General features: G+C 39.1%; 1 protein-coding gene across 1 annotated transcript; it reads right to left on the minus strand.

The window, feature by feature from the left end:
• Positions 1-336: 336 nt before the first annotated feature.
• On the minus strand, positions 337-15,005 carry LOC132544192 (TWiK family of potassium channels protein 7-like). Its single transcript, XM_060207760.1, has 2 exons — positions 14,591-15,005; positions 337-1,163 (listed from the first exon to the last, which is right to left on the minus strand). The coding sequence occupies exons 1-2, from the start codon at positions 15,003-15,005 to the stop codon at positions 337-339; spliced, it is 1,242 nt and encodes a 413-aa protein (XP_060063743.1).
• Between the last annotated feature and the right edge of the window lie 557 nt (positions 15,006-15,562).

The following is a 15,562-nucleotide window of genomic DNA, read 5'->3' on the forward strand; positions in this document are numbered from 1 at the left end:
ATTGTTTATCATTACATTTACATAAAGATGGTATCAAATATTGTAAACAAACATTGTAAAATTATTTTCAAGCAAACTGGCTTTGATCGTTTTCATTTGCTGACACACATTTGCACAAAAATAATTTATTACTTCTTTATATTTATGGTTTTTCCCTGTAAGTTTATGATCTGAAAAGTATTTATTTTTCCTGATATAAAATGATTTTGTTACTAATTCTACAAAACGACAACACGAAACATTAAAGCTATCCTCTAGCACGAGATGTAGATGTTTTATGAAAATATATGAATTTTTAATGAATATTATCAGCACTTTTTCGTATTTCTTCACGAACTACTCGTCATCATTTTTATCTAAGATGCCCAATTTCTGTCCAACCCATTTACATTTTGCGATAATCTCATCCTGCATGAGAGAGAAACACATGGATAAGATCGCCATTCCGAACAGGACATAGATGGCACCAAGAACGAGTTGCGCCTGCGCCTGGGGATTGTCGAAATCAGTTCCTGGAACTACGTCACCGAAGCCAATTGTGCTGAGTGTTATAAAGCAGAAGTAAGCAGACTGCAGCCAATCCCAGCTCTCCCACAATCCAAAGAGGACGGCACCACCGAAGATGTATCCAGCAATTACAACCATAGTTACGGTAAGTGGAACCGTGATCTTTTTCTCGTCGAAATCGTCATCTTCGTCATCGCTGTCGTCGTCAAGAGCAGGATCATTACGTACAGGCATTGGTCTTTGGGGTTCGTGCTTAGTGTTGTACGACTTAACATCCATTGGAATGATTCGGACAGGTTTGACGTCATCTGGGTGGCCGTTTGTCATACCCTTCATGCTGTCGGGTGTTTTTGGAGGTATCTTGCTAAACTCGTGTTGCATGGGCGGTGCTTTTGGAATTACAATGTTTCCAGTTTTGTCGCTTCGCCATGCTCCTTCCGGTTCCTTGGCCACAGGTTTGATCTGTACGACTTTAGTTTTGTCTTTGCGTCTGCAGCATCCACAACAACATATCTTGGCGTAAATGAATCTGAAGATATCTGCTAATACGTCCCCGATGTTGGCCAGACACAGTAACATGAGAGGGATGCCCAAGACAGCATAGGCGATACACACCAGTCGGCCCCAGAATGTCTTAGGCGCAATGTGTCCGTAACCTGAAACAGACACACAAATCGTCAAATTGTTTGAATACCTGTTTTAGTCCATATTCTCATTTAGGTGAATATTCCACTGACATGGTCGCTGTGCTGTATCAAACGTTTAGCACAAACATCAACAGACGTTTATTTTCATAATGATAACTGATGTTACAACTCCTTGCCATCAGTTCGATTTATAGACAGAAATTGTAAATTTTAAGAAAAGCTGTCGATACCACATGATTTCTCTCTATATTTCAAAGCAGAGATAAATCTTTTTTCTATGCTCCTGTATCATGAGCCTGAAATAAGCAGCGGATTCGTTATTCGAATCTCAATTTTTTCTCTTCAATTCTTCAATCCGCTTCATCCATGTGATAGTTTTGTTTCAATTATTTAATACATTTGCATCTGAAAATTGCCTAGATCTGTGTTTGTGGTAACCCCCCACCCCCTCCCCACATCCCCAGACAGCCACACCCACCCACACCCACCCACACACACCCAAACACTCAACCCACACACTACCACTAATAAAACCTTTCACACAAAAAAAACACAGGGGAAACAACCGTGATCATGACATTATGATATGCTGAATCACATACCAGTTTCAGAGCCAAGTTTACCGTAATCGAAAGGGCGCCTACGAAGCAAGAAAGATAACTCTTATAAAAACAAATCAATATCAATTTTTATTTATCTTTACCTCACAGTATGTATCTTCTTCCATGACTTCGCTCAAATTGTTTATACAGTATTTTAAGGGACATAACATAAACATTCAAGTATGATTTAACTAAAACCAAATTATACCAATTAACGGGTCAGATGCTCTTATTTCGTGCTGTGACAACAGTTCTAATGACCAGCTATTTACGGCGATGACATATGCAGCTTGCTTTTGTATGGGTTGTTTTTTTAAGCCAATTTGAATTTCCACACACAACACCATAAACGCTCGATATATAAAACCACCGCTCTATTTCAAATTACACAAATAGAACAAACTAGGATTGAAAAAACTACAATTAAATATATATGTTTGTGTGGGGTGTGTGTGTATGTGTGTAGTGTATTGATAAATATGTATTTTTCATGTGATGGAAACGTTAACAATACAGATAATGTATGTTTTTTTATTCGTAATTATAGGTAGTTTGGCTAGTTATTGATATGATATTTGCTTTTGACAATAGCCTAATATTGATATTTAACGGAAACTTAATGGGTTTTTTGTAACGTTAAGGTCGTCTACAATTAAAAGACCTATATTGTTGTTTACATACATGTTTGGCAGTATTAAAATCAATTTCACATTGTACTAACAGAAAGGTCGATGATATTTTAAGCTAATTTAAGTTCTCGTTTTAACTAGATACGTATTCCCATTATTTCCTGAGAGTCGCACTGCATTATGTATGCTGTTATGTTAGAGTTACGTCCCCTGGAATGTTCACGGATTCTATGAAACACAAACCACGGATACTGTGTCCCCTTATATAACGAAGGTATTCCTCAGTCCTTATATCGGTCATTACGAATATGACCTTCACCTGGGAGATTTTCGGGCCAATCAGATTCTTTGTTTTATACTAGTTTTCAGTAAACAACAATGCAATGAATGATTCTGAGATGGTGCTAACCAAATGTTCTTATTTTTAGGACAAGTCCACTATTCAAGATGGCTACCATGACCACTATCCTTAAAACACATTTTAAACTTCTTCTCAAGTTCCACTAGTGCCATTGAGCTAAAAATGTTTGAGGATATTGAAGAAAAAAACAAAACTTTATAATTTTCTTTTCCCTTCAAAAGTTTGATATAATATCGACCTCGGTGGCTATTTTGGAATATGATTGTGCATTCGTGATTTCTGGACCAACCTATTTTAATTTTCATCAAGTGGAATTTATCTTAAGATCCTGAGATGGTCTTGACGAAGTGTTTTTATTTTTCAGGTTCCGAAATCCAAGATGGCCGCCATGGCCGTCAAGTTGGATACTATCTTAAACTTTTCCAGTCCAATTGACGGAAATGTTAAAAGAAAGGAAGATGTTTTTCATTTTCGGCCTCATCAAGAGAACAACGTGGCAGTCATGGCGCTCATTTTGCGACATGATTGCGAAATTCTGGTTTTCTTAAACAACACGTATTTCAAACTTCTCAAGTTCCACAAGTTGGATTGATTTGAATCTTTCCATGAATGATCCTGTGATTGTACTGACCATGTGTTTTTAGGAGGTCCATAATCCAAGATGGCCACCATAACCGCCATCTTGAAAAACGCATTTAAAATTTCTCTAATTCTACAATTGGGATTAATCTCAAATTGCCTGAAATGACCCTAAAATGATATTAAACAAGTGTTTTTTTTAAATTTCGGGTCCGCCTAAAGTCCAACATTGCCGTCATGGAGCTGGTATGGAGAAATTCAATTGAACTGCGTTGCTGTTTTTGTAACCTTATTGCTAAAATTGTTTCAATTTTTCAATACCTGTTCACTTTAATACTGCTGCTTTTATTATATCTAAAGGCCTTCATATCCAGACGATCGTTAAGGCATAGACCTCTCGTCATTTCAGGTCTGCAGATTTCAAGATTTCAACATTGACCTCGAAATGACTTAGTAAATGGTCAACTGTAGCCGGACAGTATGACCTTAACAATGCGAGTCAACGGTCAGTATTTTATCACGTGTAAAAACCTCGATAAAGCTTGAATTGAAAACATGCTAATTTCGTTTACTATGCAAACCTGGTTTTCGACCTCGAACATTGTTGGAGTAAAACATGTTTTTAAAAAATCAGATTTGGTCTTGAAACGTGTCGCTTTAACAGTTGCTGAGAGCATATTGAAATATGACAAAAAATGGCTATTTTCCCTTAAGAATTCTAATTTATATATTGATAACCATTGATTCCGTGGTGTTTGAATACGTGTATATCCGTGTGTGGATTGCCGCGACACAATAATGTACTTTAGGTAACAATTGTGGCATTCTTAGTACATTTGCTATCGCCAAATTTCACACCATGAAATATCTGGTAAAAAAGTTACAATAACTGCAGTATTTTTACTGTTATATAAACAATAAATCATGTTATTGCAATCAGCCATGTCCAATTGTTACATGCCATTTAAATGAACGTTTTTAAGTGAATATAAGTTTGACATAGGTAGAAGTGCATTATAAGGCGAATCACGGACAGTTTCATTGATAAATGGAGAATCGCTATCGCCGAAGTTGATGTCACGCGTCACGTGATCTTGTTCAGATATGCATATTTACCAGACTAAAGTTTATGTTAAGGGGACGGGGTCATCTTTCGAAGCCGTTTGTGTGCCGAAAGAGACGGAATACCGCGGACTACATGCATTACTGCAGACCTTTTTGATGAAATGTAACATTATGAAAAATCGTAGCCAAAATCCTTATTCCCCGTGACTCCGTGATATTGTACTTTTCCCTCAGTTTCTTTTTTAATATTTGATTTTGATGTAAACATGATTTACTAGTTACAATATATACAATAGGATTGGGCACAAACTTTCAAACTTGTATGAAGCCCCTTCCCACTAGACATTTTGCAACTTTATATAAACAAGATGACATATTTGTATATATACATTTTTTGAGGGGGGATGGGAAGAGATTTTAAGAGGGAGAGAGAGAGAGAAGGGGGGAGGGAGAGAAGAGGAAATGTTTTATTTAGAGAGAGAGAGATGGGGGAAGAGAGAGAGAAGGGGGGTCGGTGGAGAGAAGAGGAAATGTTTTATTTAGAGAGAGAGAGATTGGGGAAGAGAGAGAGAGGGGGGGGGGCGGGGGAGAGAAGAGGAAATGTTTTATTTAGAGAGAGAGATGGGGGAAGAGAGAGAGAAGAGGAAATGTTTTATTTAGAGAGAGAGATGGGGGAAGAGAGAGAGAGAGGAAAGATTTAGAGAGAGAGAGAGATGGGGAAGAGAGAGAGAAGAGGAAATGTTTTATTTAGAGAGAGAGAAGAGAGAGAGAAGAGGAAATGTTTTATTTAGAGAAAGAGATGGGGGAAGAGAGAGAGAGAGAGAAGAGGAAATGTTTTATTTAGAGAGAGAGAGGAAGAGAGAGAGAGAGAGGAAATGTTTTATTTAGAGAGAGAGATGGGGGAAGAGAGAGAGAAGAGGAAATGTTTTATTTAGAGAGAGAGAGAGATGGGGAAGAGAGAGAGAAGAGGAAATGTTTTATTTAGAGAGAGAGATGGGGAAGAGAGAGAGAAGAGGAAATGTTTTATTTAGAGAAAGAGATGGGGGAAGAGAGAGAGAAGAAGAAATGTTTTATTTAGAGAGAGAGATGGGGGAAGAGAGAGAGAAGAGGAAATGTTTTATTTAGAGAGAGAGATGGGGGAAGAGAGAGAGAAGAGGAAATGTTTTATTTAGAGAAAGAGATGGGGGAAGAGAGAGAGAAGAAGAAATGTTTTATTTAGAGAGAGAGATGGGGGAAGAGAGAGAGAAGAGGAAATGTTTTATTTAGAGAGAGAGATGGGGGAAGAGAGAGAGAAGAGGAAATGTTTTATTTAGATAAATGTATAATTCCGATGCCGACAATATAAGTTTACACTGATCACTTTAAAAACACTATTACTAATGTCCCTCACATCCCGTACCATGATTTACTTTCTCCGTTCGCTTCATTGCCTTCTTAAAATATTCTTTTCTCTTATTTCATCAGTATCGGAAAAGATTTGATAAACACATAAAATCGCATTTAAAGATATGTATATTTATTATTTCACAGTACACTGATCAAAAGGGAGAGATGGGAATTAATACATATTGGAGTCGGGAATTTATCTCAGTGTTTTGGCATATCATACGAGTAGAAAACCGATATGGAGCAAAAACTTACGTATGGACAATGAAAATATGTCAGCACGAGCACCTTACTAACAAACAACCAGTAACACACACTAACACACAGTCTGTCGGATGGGACTTAAAATGGCGAATTGTCCAACTCGCACGATAAAAATCCTCCATTGTGTTTCGAAGAAGAGCAGGCGTGAAAACGGCAGGCCCGCCAGAGGTTGGTATTAGGTTAGGATTAGGGACTATTTGTTAAGAAATTTGAATACATTTATACAACTAAATTTATACAGATTATGATCCCCTTTTCCTTCCTCCCTGTCCAATACCACCCTCTTCTGCGACCCGCCTTGTCAAAGCTTAGGGATAAAATTAGGTCGATGGGTCGTCTTCAAAATGATTGTTTAAGAACAGATCTGATAGTGAAGACGCCACCTCTCTACCTCATCTCTGTATCTTATTTTTTCCAATCACTTCATACAATTTTCTCTCCACTAATTTTCTTATCTTTTCTCTTTCGCTGAGGAACCGGAAGTCAGTAATAGTTAACATGAAATCTGTTCAATAACAAATAAATCGACAAACACGTTACACAGTAAATGTCATACAACCTCGATTCTTTGGTCCTGTTATTCCCCTTGAAATTACAGCACACATCGTCTTAAAATCAATGTATTGGAACGTTTCAGAATTTTACAGACCAATTAAAAACAGTTACCGCTTTGATGTTACAAGTACAATGTGTACACTCATCCACACAACAGTAAATACCATTATTGCTGATTTACCGCTGACGGTGAAATGTGAAAAAATCCATCCTTGATGTTTGTGTTATAAAAGATTTGGTTAAACGCGTATTTACTCTGCAGAATTATAAATCTTTGTATATGACAAAGCCAGACATGAGGGGAAAATGTGTAAAATATAGGTTTTAAAACGCCGAAATGCTGCATGATACACGATACACGTTTTCATTTATGCCTACGTAAAAATTAATGTGATGCTTTACCTCCATAGCTTCATGTAGATCAGTTCATATGTCAAAGTTATGAAGTGTAATAACCAACTGGTAGGTTAAGGTCACAAATGATAATTCACGTGTCAAGGTCACATTGACTCGCACACAAAAGTTACAAGAAAACTTTGTATTTCATGGTTGATATTATGATCACCGTGGGAAACTTGATATTTAAAAAAATGTGTTTTCGATGTTGACAAGTCCGTGTGGTGGTGGATTCGATATCACTATTTTAACTCTGAAGACATTTAATTACTTTCAAACGCTATACTCCTACGCGGTTGACATTTTCGATGAAAAAGACGACGTTAGAGTTACCTCCCTTAACTTTTTAACAGTCTCCCAGTTTATGTTATTAAAACGTTTTTCTTATGTTATATTGTCAAATTATTTTATAGGTCATTATAACAAGGCACATTACGACTATTTTACAGGTCTATGTTACAACGTAATGCAAATACTAGCACAGAAATCTTCCTAATGGAAAAAACAAACATAACCTTTTAAGAATTGTCCAATGCTTCTAAGTAAACCACTGTTTTTAATTAAAAATAATTTGAGAGTAAACATTCTTTGAAATGTCTCTCTCTATCATTGTTATCTAGCGTGTTATGGTTCACTAGAACGAAATTAGATGTGATGCAGACCATAGCAAAACCAGTGGGGATGAGATGTGGTTTAATTCGTAATAGCATTGTTAATGTTACATATGGATTATACATTTTCCATTTTAGTATTTCATTCACTATCAGCGTTTGTAACACGATAACGAGGACGACTGTTAAACACGTGGTATGTGGGCTGACGGCGAAAACGTGTAAATGGCAAATCGATGTCACAAGTCTGCATCCCTTTCAGAACATGGCGATTTTTATTTTATAATCCTGAATGTTAGCCCGTCATGAAAGTTTAGATAAATTGTTCTTCCTGTTGTTAATATTGATTACTTACAACATCGACAAAAATCGATTTTCTCCGGATAGAAATATGATATTTGCATGTTATTTTCGAACTGTTAGTTTTTCATGGCAAAACGAATCTTAGAATTATACAACTCGGTTACATTGAACTACTTTAACAATAAAGAGAAAAACCGGGTTTACATTATTGAAAGCGGTTATCTCATACATCTTTAAAAAGGAAACTGTTCTCAGTTTTTCTGTGAAATCATGTCAAGCTCGCCATACTTTTGATTTCTGTACATTTCTAATCTGTAGAGAACTGTCCTTATTACCTTAACATATGGGAGAGCGACTGAAATAACTACAGCATGACAGCAGTGGTAGTGAAAGGAGGGGTCCCATGGATAAGTTCGATAGACTGGTAACTTTTCAAGGAATCATCAATACTTGAATAATCATTTTGTTAAAATCAAAGCTTTCACTGCATCTGCCAATTTTTTCTTTCTTAAATATTGAAGGATTAATGGCATCGAAGAGACACATAGTATCTTATATTATTGACCTTTAGTAGAGATGACGGTGTGAGAGAAACTATCTTGCCTTTAGTAGAAATGACGGCGTGAGAGACACTGTCTTACCAATAGTAGAGATATCGGCGTGAGAGACACTGTCTTACCTATAGTAGAGATGACTGTGTGGAAGACACTGTCTTACCTATAGTTAACATGAAGGCGCGTGATAGACACTGTCTTACCTATAGTAGAGATGACGGAGCGAGAGACACTGTCCTACTTATAGTAGAGATGACGGAGTGAGAGACACTGTCCTACCTATAGTAGGGATGATTGAGTGAGAGACACTTTCCTACCTTTAGTAGAGATGATGGAGTTAGATACACTGTCTTACTTATAGTAGAGATGGCGTCGTGAGAAACACTGTCTTACCTATAGTAGAGATGACGGAGTGAGATACACTATCTTACCTATAGTAGAGATGATGGAGTTAGAGACACTATCTTGCCTATAGTAGAGATGACGGCGTGAGAGACACTATCTTACCTATAGTAGGGATGATTGAGTGAGAGACACTTTCCTACCTTTAGTAGAGATGATGGAGTTAGATACACTGTCTTACCTATAGTAGAGATGGCGTCGTGAGAAACACTGTCTTACCTATAGTAGAGAAGACGGAGTGAGATACACTATCTTACCTATAGAAGGGATGACGGAGCGAGAGACACTATCTTACCTATAGTAGGGCTGACGGAGCGAGAGATACTATCCTACCTATAGTAGAGATGATTGAGTGAGAGACACTGTTCTACCTATAGTAGAGATGACGGAGCGAGAGACACTATCTTGCCTATGGTAGAGATGACGGAGTGAGAGACACTGTCTTACCTATAGTAGATACGATGGCGTGAGAGACATTATCTTGCCTATGGTAGAGATGACGGAGTGAGAAACACTCTCTTACCTATAGTAGAGATGACGGAGCGAGAGACACTATCTTACCTATAGTAGGGCTGACGGAGCGAGAGATACTATCTTACCTATAGTAGATACGACGGTGTGAGAGACACTATCTTACCTATAGTAGAGATGACGGCGTGAGAGACACTGTCTTACCTATAGTAGAGATGACGAAGTGAGATACACTATCTTACCTATAGTAGGGATGACGGAGCGAGAGATACTATCTTACTTATAGTAGAGATGATTGAGTGAGAGACACTGTCCTACCTATAGTAGAGATGACGGAGCGAGAGCCACTGTCTTACCTATAGTAAAGATGACGGAGTGAGAGACACTGTCTTACCTATAGTAGAGATGATGGAATGAGAGACATTGTCCTACCTATAGTAGAGATGATGGAGTTAGAGACACTATCTTGCCAATGGTAGAGATGACGGCGTGAGAGACACTGTCTTACCTATAGTAGGGATGACGGAGCGAGAGACACTGTCCTACCTATAGTAGAGATGACGGAGTGAGAGACACTGTCCTACCTATAGTAGTGATGATGGAGTTAGAGACACTGTCTTACCTATAGTAGAGATGGCGACGTGAGGAACACTGTCTTACATATAGTAGAGATGGCGGAGTGAGAGACACTATCTTACCTATAGAAGGGATGACGGAGCGAGAGACACTGTCTTACCTATAGTAGAGATGATGGAGTTAGAGACACTATCTTGCCTATGGTAGAGATGACGGAGTGAGAAAGACTGTCTTGCCAATGGTAGAGATGACGGCGTGAGAGACACTGTCCTACCTATAATAGAGATGATGGAGTTAGAGACACTATCTTGCCAATGGTAGAGATGACGAAGTGAGAGACACTGTCTTACCTATAGTAGAGATGACGACGTGAGAGACACTGTCTTACCTATGGTAGAGACGACGAAGTGAGAGACACTATCTTACCTATAGTAGGGCTGACGGAGCGAGATATACTATCCTACCTATAGTAGAGATGATTGAGTAAGAGACACTGTCCTACCTATAGTAGAGATGACGGAGCGAGAGACACTATCTTGCCTATGGTAGAGATGACGGAGTGAGAGACACTGTCTTACCTATAGTAGATACGATGGCGTGAGAGACATTATCTTGCCTATGGTAGAGATGACGGAGTGAGAGACACTGTCTTACCTATAGTAGGGATGACGGAGCGAGAGACACTGTCTTACCTATAATAGAGATGACGGAGTGAGAGACACTGTCTTACCTATAGTAGATACGACGGCGTGAGATACACTGTCTTACCTATAGTAGAGATGACGACGTGAGAGACACTGTCTTACCTATAGTAGGGATGACGGAGCGAGAGACACTGTCTTACCTATAGTAGGGATGACGGAGCGAGAGACACTGTCTTACCTATAGTAGAGATGATTTAGTGAGAGACACTGTCCTACCTATAGTAGAGATGATTTAGTGAGAGACACTGTCCTACCTATAGTAGGGATGACGGAGCGAGAGACACTGTCTTACCTATTGTAGAGATGATTTAGTGAGAGACACTGTCCTACCTATAATAGAGATGATGGAGTGAGAGACACTGTCTTACCTATAGTAGGGATGACGGAGCGAGAGACACTGTCTTACCTATAGTAGAGATGATGGAATGAGAGACACTGTCCTACCTATAGTAGAGATGATGGAGTTAGAGACACTATCTTGCCAATGGTAGAGATGACGGCGTGAGAGACACTGTCTTACCTATAGTAGGGATGACGGAGCGAGAGACACTGTCCTACCTATAGTAGAGATGACGGAGTGAGAGACACTGTCCTACCTATAGTAGTGATGATGGAGTTAGAGACACTGTCTTACCTATAGTAGAGATGGCGACGTGAGGAACACTGTCTTACATATAGTAGAGATGGCGGAGTGAGAGACACTATCTTACCTATAAAAGGGATGACGGAGCGAGAGACACTGTCTTACCTATAGTAGAGATGATGGAGTTAGAGACACTATCTTGCCTATGGTAGAGATGACGGAGTGAGAAAGACTGTCTTGCCAATGGTAGAGATGACGGCGTGAGAGACACTGTCCTACCTATAGTAGAGATGATGGAGTTAGAGACACTATCTTGCCAATGGTAGAGATGACGGAGTGAGAGACACTGTCTTACCTATAGTAGAGATGACGACGTGAGAGACACTGTCTTACCTATGGTAGAGACGACGAAGTGAGAGACACTATCTTACCTATAGTAGGGCTGACGGAGCGAGAGATACTATCCTACCTATAGTAGAGATGATTGAGTAAGAGACACTGTCCTACCTATAGTAGAGATGACGGAGCGAGAGACACTATCTTGCCTATGGTAGAGATGACGGAGTGAGAGACACTGTCTTACCTATAGTAGATACGATGGCGTGAGAGACATTATCTTGCCTATGGTAGAGATGACGGAGTGAGAAACACTCTCTTACCTATAGTAGAGATGACGGCGTGAGAGACACTATCTTACCTATAGTAGACGGACGAGAGATACTATCTTACCTATAGTAGATACGACGGTGTGAGAGACACTATCTTACCTATAGTAGAGATGACGGCGTGAGAGACACTGTCTTACCTATAGTAGAGATGACGAAGTGAGATACACTATCCTACCTATAGTAGGGATGACGGAGCGAGAGACACTATCTTACCTATAGTAGAGATGACGGCGTGAGAGACACTGTCTTACCTATAGTAGAGATGACGAAGTGAGATACACTATCCTACCTATAGTAGGGATGACGGAGCGAGAGATACTATCTTACCTATAGTAGAGATGATTGAGTGAGAGACACTGTCCTACCTATAGTAGAGATGACGGAGCGAGAGACACTGTCTTACCTATAGTAAAGATGACGGAGTGAGAGACACTGTCTTACCTATAGAAGGGATGACGGAGCAAGAGACACTGTCTTACCTATAGTAGAGATGATGGAATGAGAGACACTGTCCTACCTATAGTAGAGATGATGGAGTTAGAGACACTATCTTGCCAATGGTAGAGATGACGGCGTGAGAGACACTGTCTTACCTATAGTAGGGATGACGGAGCGAGAGACACTGTCCTACCTATAGTAGAGATGACGGAGTGAGAGACACTGTCCTACCTATAGTAGTGATGATGGAGTTAGAGACACTGTCTTACCTATAGTAGAGATGGCGACGTGAGGAACATTGTCTCACATATAGTAGAGATGGCGGAGTGAGAGACACTATCTTACCTATAGAAGGGATGACGGAGCGAGAGACACTGTCTTACCTATAGTAGAGATGATGGAGTTAGAGACACTATCTTGCCTATGGTAGAGATGACGGAGTGAGAAAGACTGTCTTACCTATAGTAGAGATGATGGAATGAGAGACACTGTCCTACCTATAGTAGAGATGATGGAGTTAGAGACACTGTCTTACCTATAGTAGAGATGGCGACGTGAGGAACATTGTCTCACATATAGTAGAGATGGCGGAGTGAGAGACACTATCTTACCTATAGAAGGGATGACGGAGCGAGAGACACTGTCTTACCTATAGTAGAGATGATGGAGTTAGAGACACTATCTTGCCTATGGTAGAGATGACGGAGTGAGAAAGACTGTCTTACCTATAGTAGAGATGATGGAATGAGAGACACTGTCCTACCTATAGTAGAGATGATGGAGTTAGAGACACTGTCTTACCTATAGTAGAGATGACGACGTGAGAGACACTGTCTTACCTATGGTAGAGACGACGAAGTGAGAGACACTGTCTTACCTATAGTAGAGACGACGGAGTGAGAGACACTGTCTTACCTATAGTAGATACGACGGCGTGAGATACACTGTCTTACCTATAGTAGAGATGACGAAGTGAGAGACACTGTCTTACCTATAGTAGATACGACGGCGTGAGATACACTGTCTTACCTATAGTAGAGATGACGACGTGAGAGACACTGTCTTACCTATAGTAGAGATGATTTAGTGAGAGACACTGTCCTACCTATAATAGAGATGATGGAGTTAGAGACACTATCTTGCCTATGGTAGAGATGACGGCGTAAGAGACACTGTCTTACCTTTGATAGTGATGACGAAATGAGAGACACTGTCTTACCTATAGTAGAGCTGACTGCGTGAGAGACACTGTCTTAAGTATAGTTGAGATGACGGAGTGAGAGACACTGTCTTAAGTATAGTTGAGATGACGGAGTGAGAGACACTGTCTTAAGTATAGTTGAGATGACGGAGTGAGAGACACTGTCTTAAGTATAGTTGAGATGACGGAGTGAGAGACACTGTCTTAAGTATAGTAGAGCTGACTGCGTGAGAGACACTGTCTTAAGTATAGTTGAGATGACGGAGTGAGAGACACTGTCTTAAGTATAGTTGAGATGACGGAGTGAGAGACACTGTCTTAAGTATAGTTGAGATGACGGAGTGAGAGACACTGTCTTATAAGTATAGTTTCATATCTGTATATACATCTTGTTCATCTGAAATTACTGTTTTTCTTAGTTTTTAATTACATTTTGTTGTTAGAAGGACCATGATTAAATTGAAGATGGCTCCTCTTGTACCAACTTATTTTCAAAATCAAAGCGTTTCAATCCAATTCAACGTATTTCTTGCAAAGTATTCTTAAACGCAAAACAATATTTAAGTTATTCAATAAAAGCTACATTCTGACCTTATTCAATGTAGTTAAAACTCCACGTTATTAAATAAAATTGTAATAAAGATGGCATCACATCAACGTTTGCGGCACGTTCACATAAGGGGGTGACTTAACATGATATAGTGCACAACATTTTGCCTTTTATATGTGAGAAGATAACATAGTCAATTTCATTAATCAATCACCCTGTCAATAATCCAATACAACTTTTAGATTGATATTAAGGCGGAATGTCCCGTACTTTATACTCGTTTGTGACTTACCATTGTAATCTTATGTGATAATATAGCCTTTTTTAGCATTTGTCCTTTACCTTTTAGTTCGTGTGATGTTATTCCTTTTTAGATCGCTCTGTCTTTCACCAGCTGATGGCCCTAATGACCTTTTATGTGTTGACGGGCCGTTAAGACTGTAATAATAGTAATATTATACTTGTTTAAGCCTTGCCGTTTTCAATAATTATGAAAAACCCCACTTTTAAAGTTTTTACCTTTTTCATATTATATTACCTATAGTAGAGATGACGGTAACAGAGAAGAACAGAGCTCCCGGCCAGGACCACTTGTACTTTGGACCGTCCGCCTTTCCGTAATCTGCGCAAACACTTCCGTCATATCCTATTGCGATACTGTTGTCCCGAAATGTCTCCAGTAAAACTCGGAGCTGAATTGTCATGACAGATTTATCCGGATTTCCGTCATTCTCGGTGATGACGTTTAACATGTTCGTAAGGGTTTTGTTCTCCATTGGTTCATATTCCTCCTTCGAGTCGTAACATATTTGTTGTTCGTTATTTTTCTCAAGATGTTCAAAGATGAAACCTCCCGCTACACAGTAAAGAACTACCATTCCACACAGCCCAACGTGAGAAAATAAGAATTTCATCACATTCTTACAGCATCCTTCACGAGCCTTCAAACCCATCTTGTGGTTATATTTGCATCAAATCAACCACCGAAGATTTTCTTATATTCGCATAAAAATCCTATGAAAATGAATAATGAAATCCGGATAATTTGGTCCGCGTCAAGGTCCTTTTGAGCTACATTACTTAGTCTATGTTGCGATACTCGTTGAGGTTGATTCCGCAGTGTTGGCTGAAATGACAGAATTTAAAATTTAGTTTATAGTTTAATATTGACGTATTATCACTAGGCTACTGTAAACACTTATTTCTGCCCAGTAGATCACAGATACCGGAATATCGACTGATAAGTCTAGAAACTAAACATACAGCCATAAAGTATATCGATGAACTTACAAACATAGGTATTGGTTCAAAACAAAATCTGCCTCTTTGTCGGTACAGTTCCTTGTCATAGAAATCAATACGGTTCTGAATCAATGGTTTTCCTATCAAAGTTTCCATAATTTCGAGATGAAATTCGAAACCATCTTAAATTTGTCAAAAATAAAACGTGTTTAAAGCTCATATTTTACGTCTAGATTCAAAGTGGACTATTTTGGCGAGATACACATAA

Source organism: Ylistrum balloti, unplaced genomic scaffold (assembly GCF_031769215.1).
Source record: "Ylistrum balloti isolate Yb309-2 unplaced genomic scaffold, AGI_CSIRO_Ybal_v1 Utg369782, whole genome shotgun sequence".
In the NCBI taxonomy this organism is placed as follows: Eukaryota; Metazoa; Mollusca; class Bivalvia; order Pectinida; family Pectinidae; genus Ylistrum; species Ylistrum balloti.

Bases quoted from the DNA above. Each gene is read 5' to 3' on its own strand.
- LOC132544192 (XM_060207760.1), bottom strand. From the start codon at position 15,005: ATGGGTTTGAAGGCTCGTGAAGGATGCTGTAAGAATGTGATGAAATTC. The intron at 1,164-14,590 runs GTAATATAATAT...TGTCTGTTTCAG, and splicing joins TACCGTCATCTCTACTATAG to GTTACGGACACATTGCGCCT.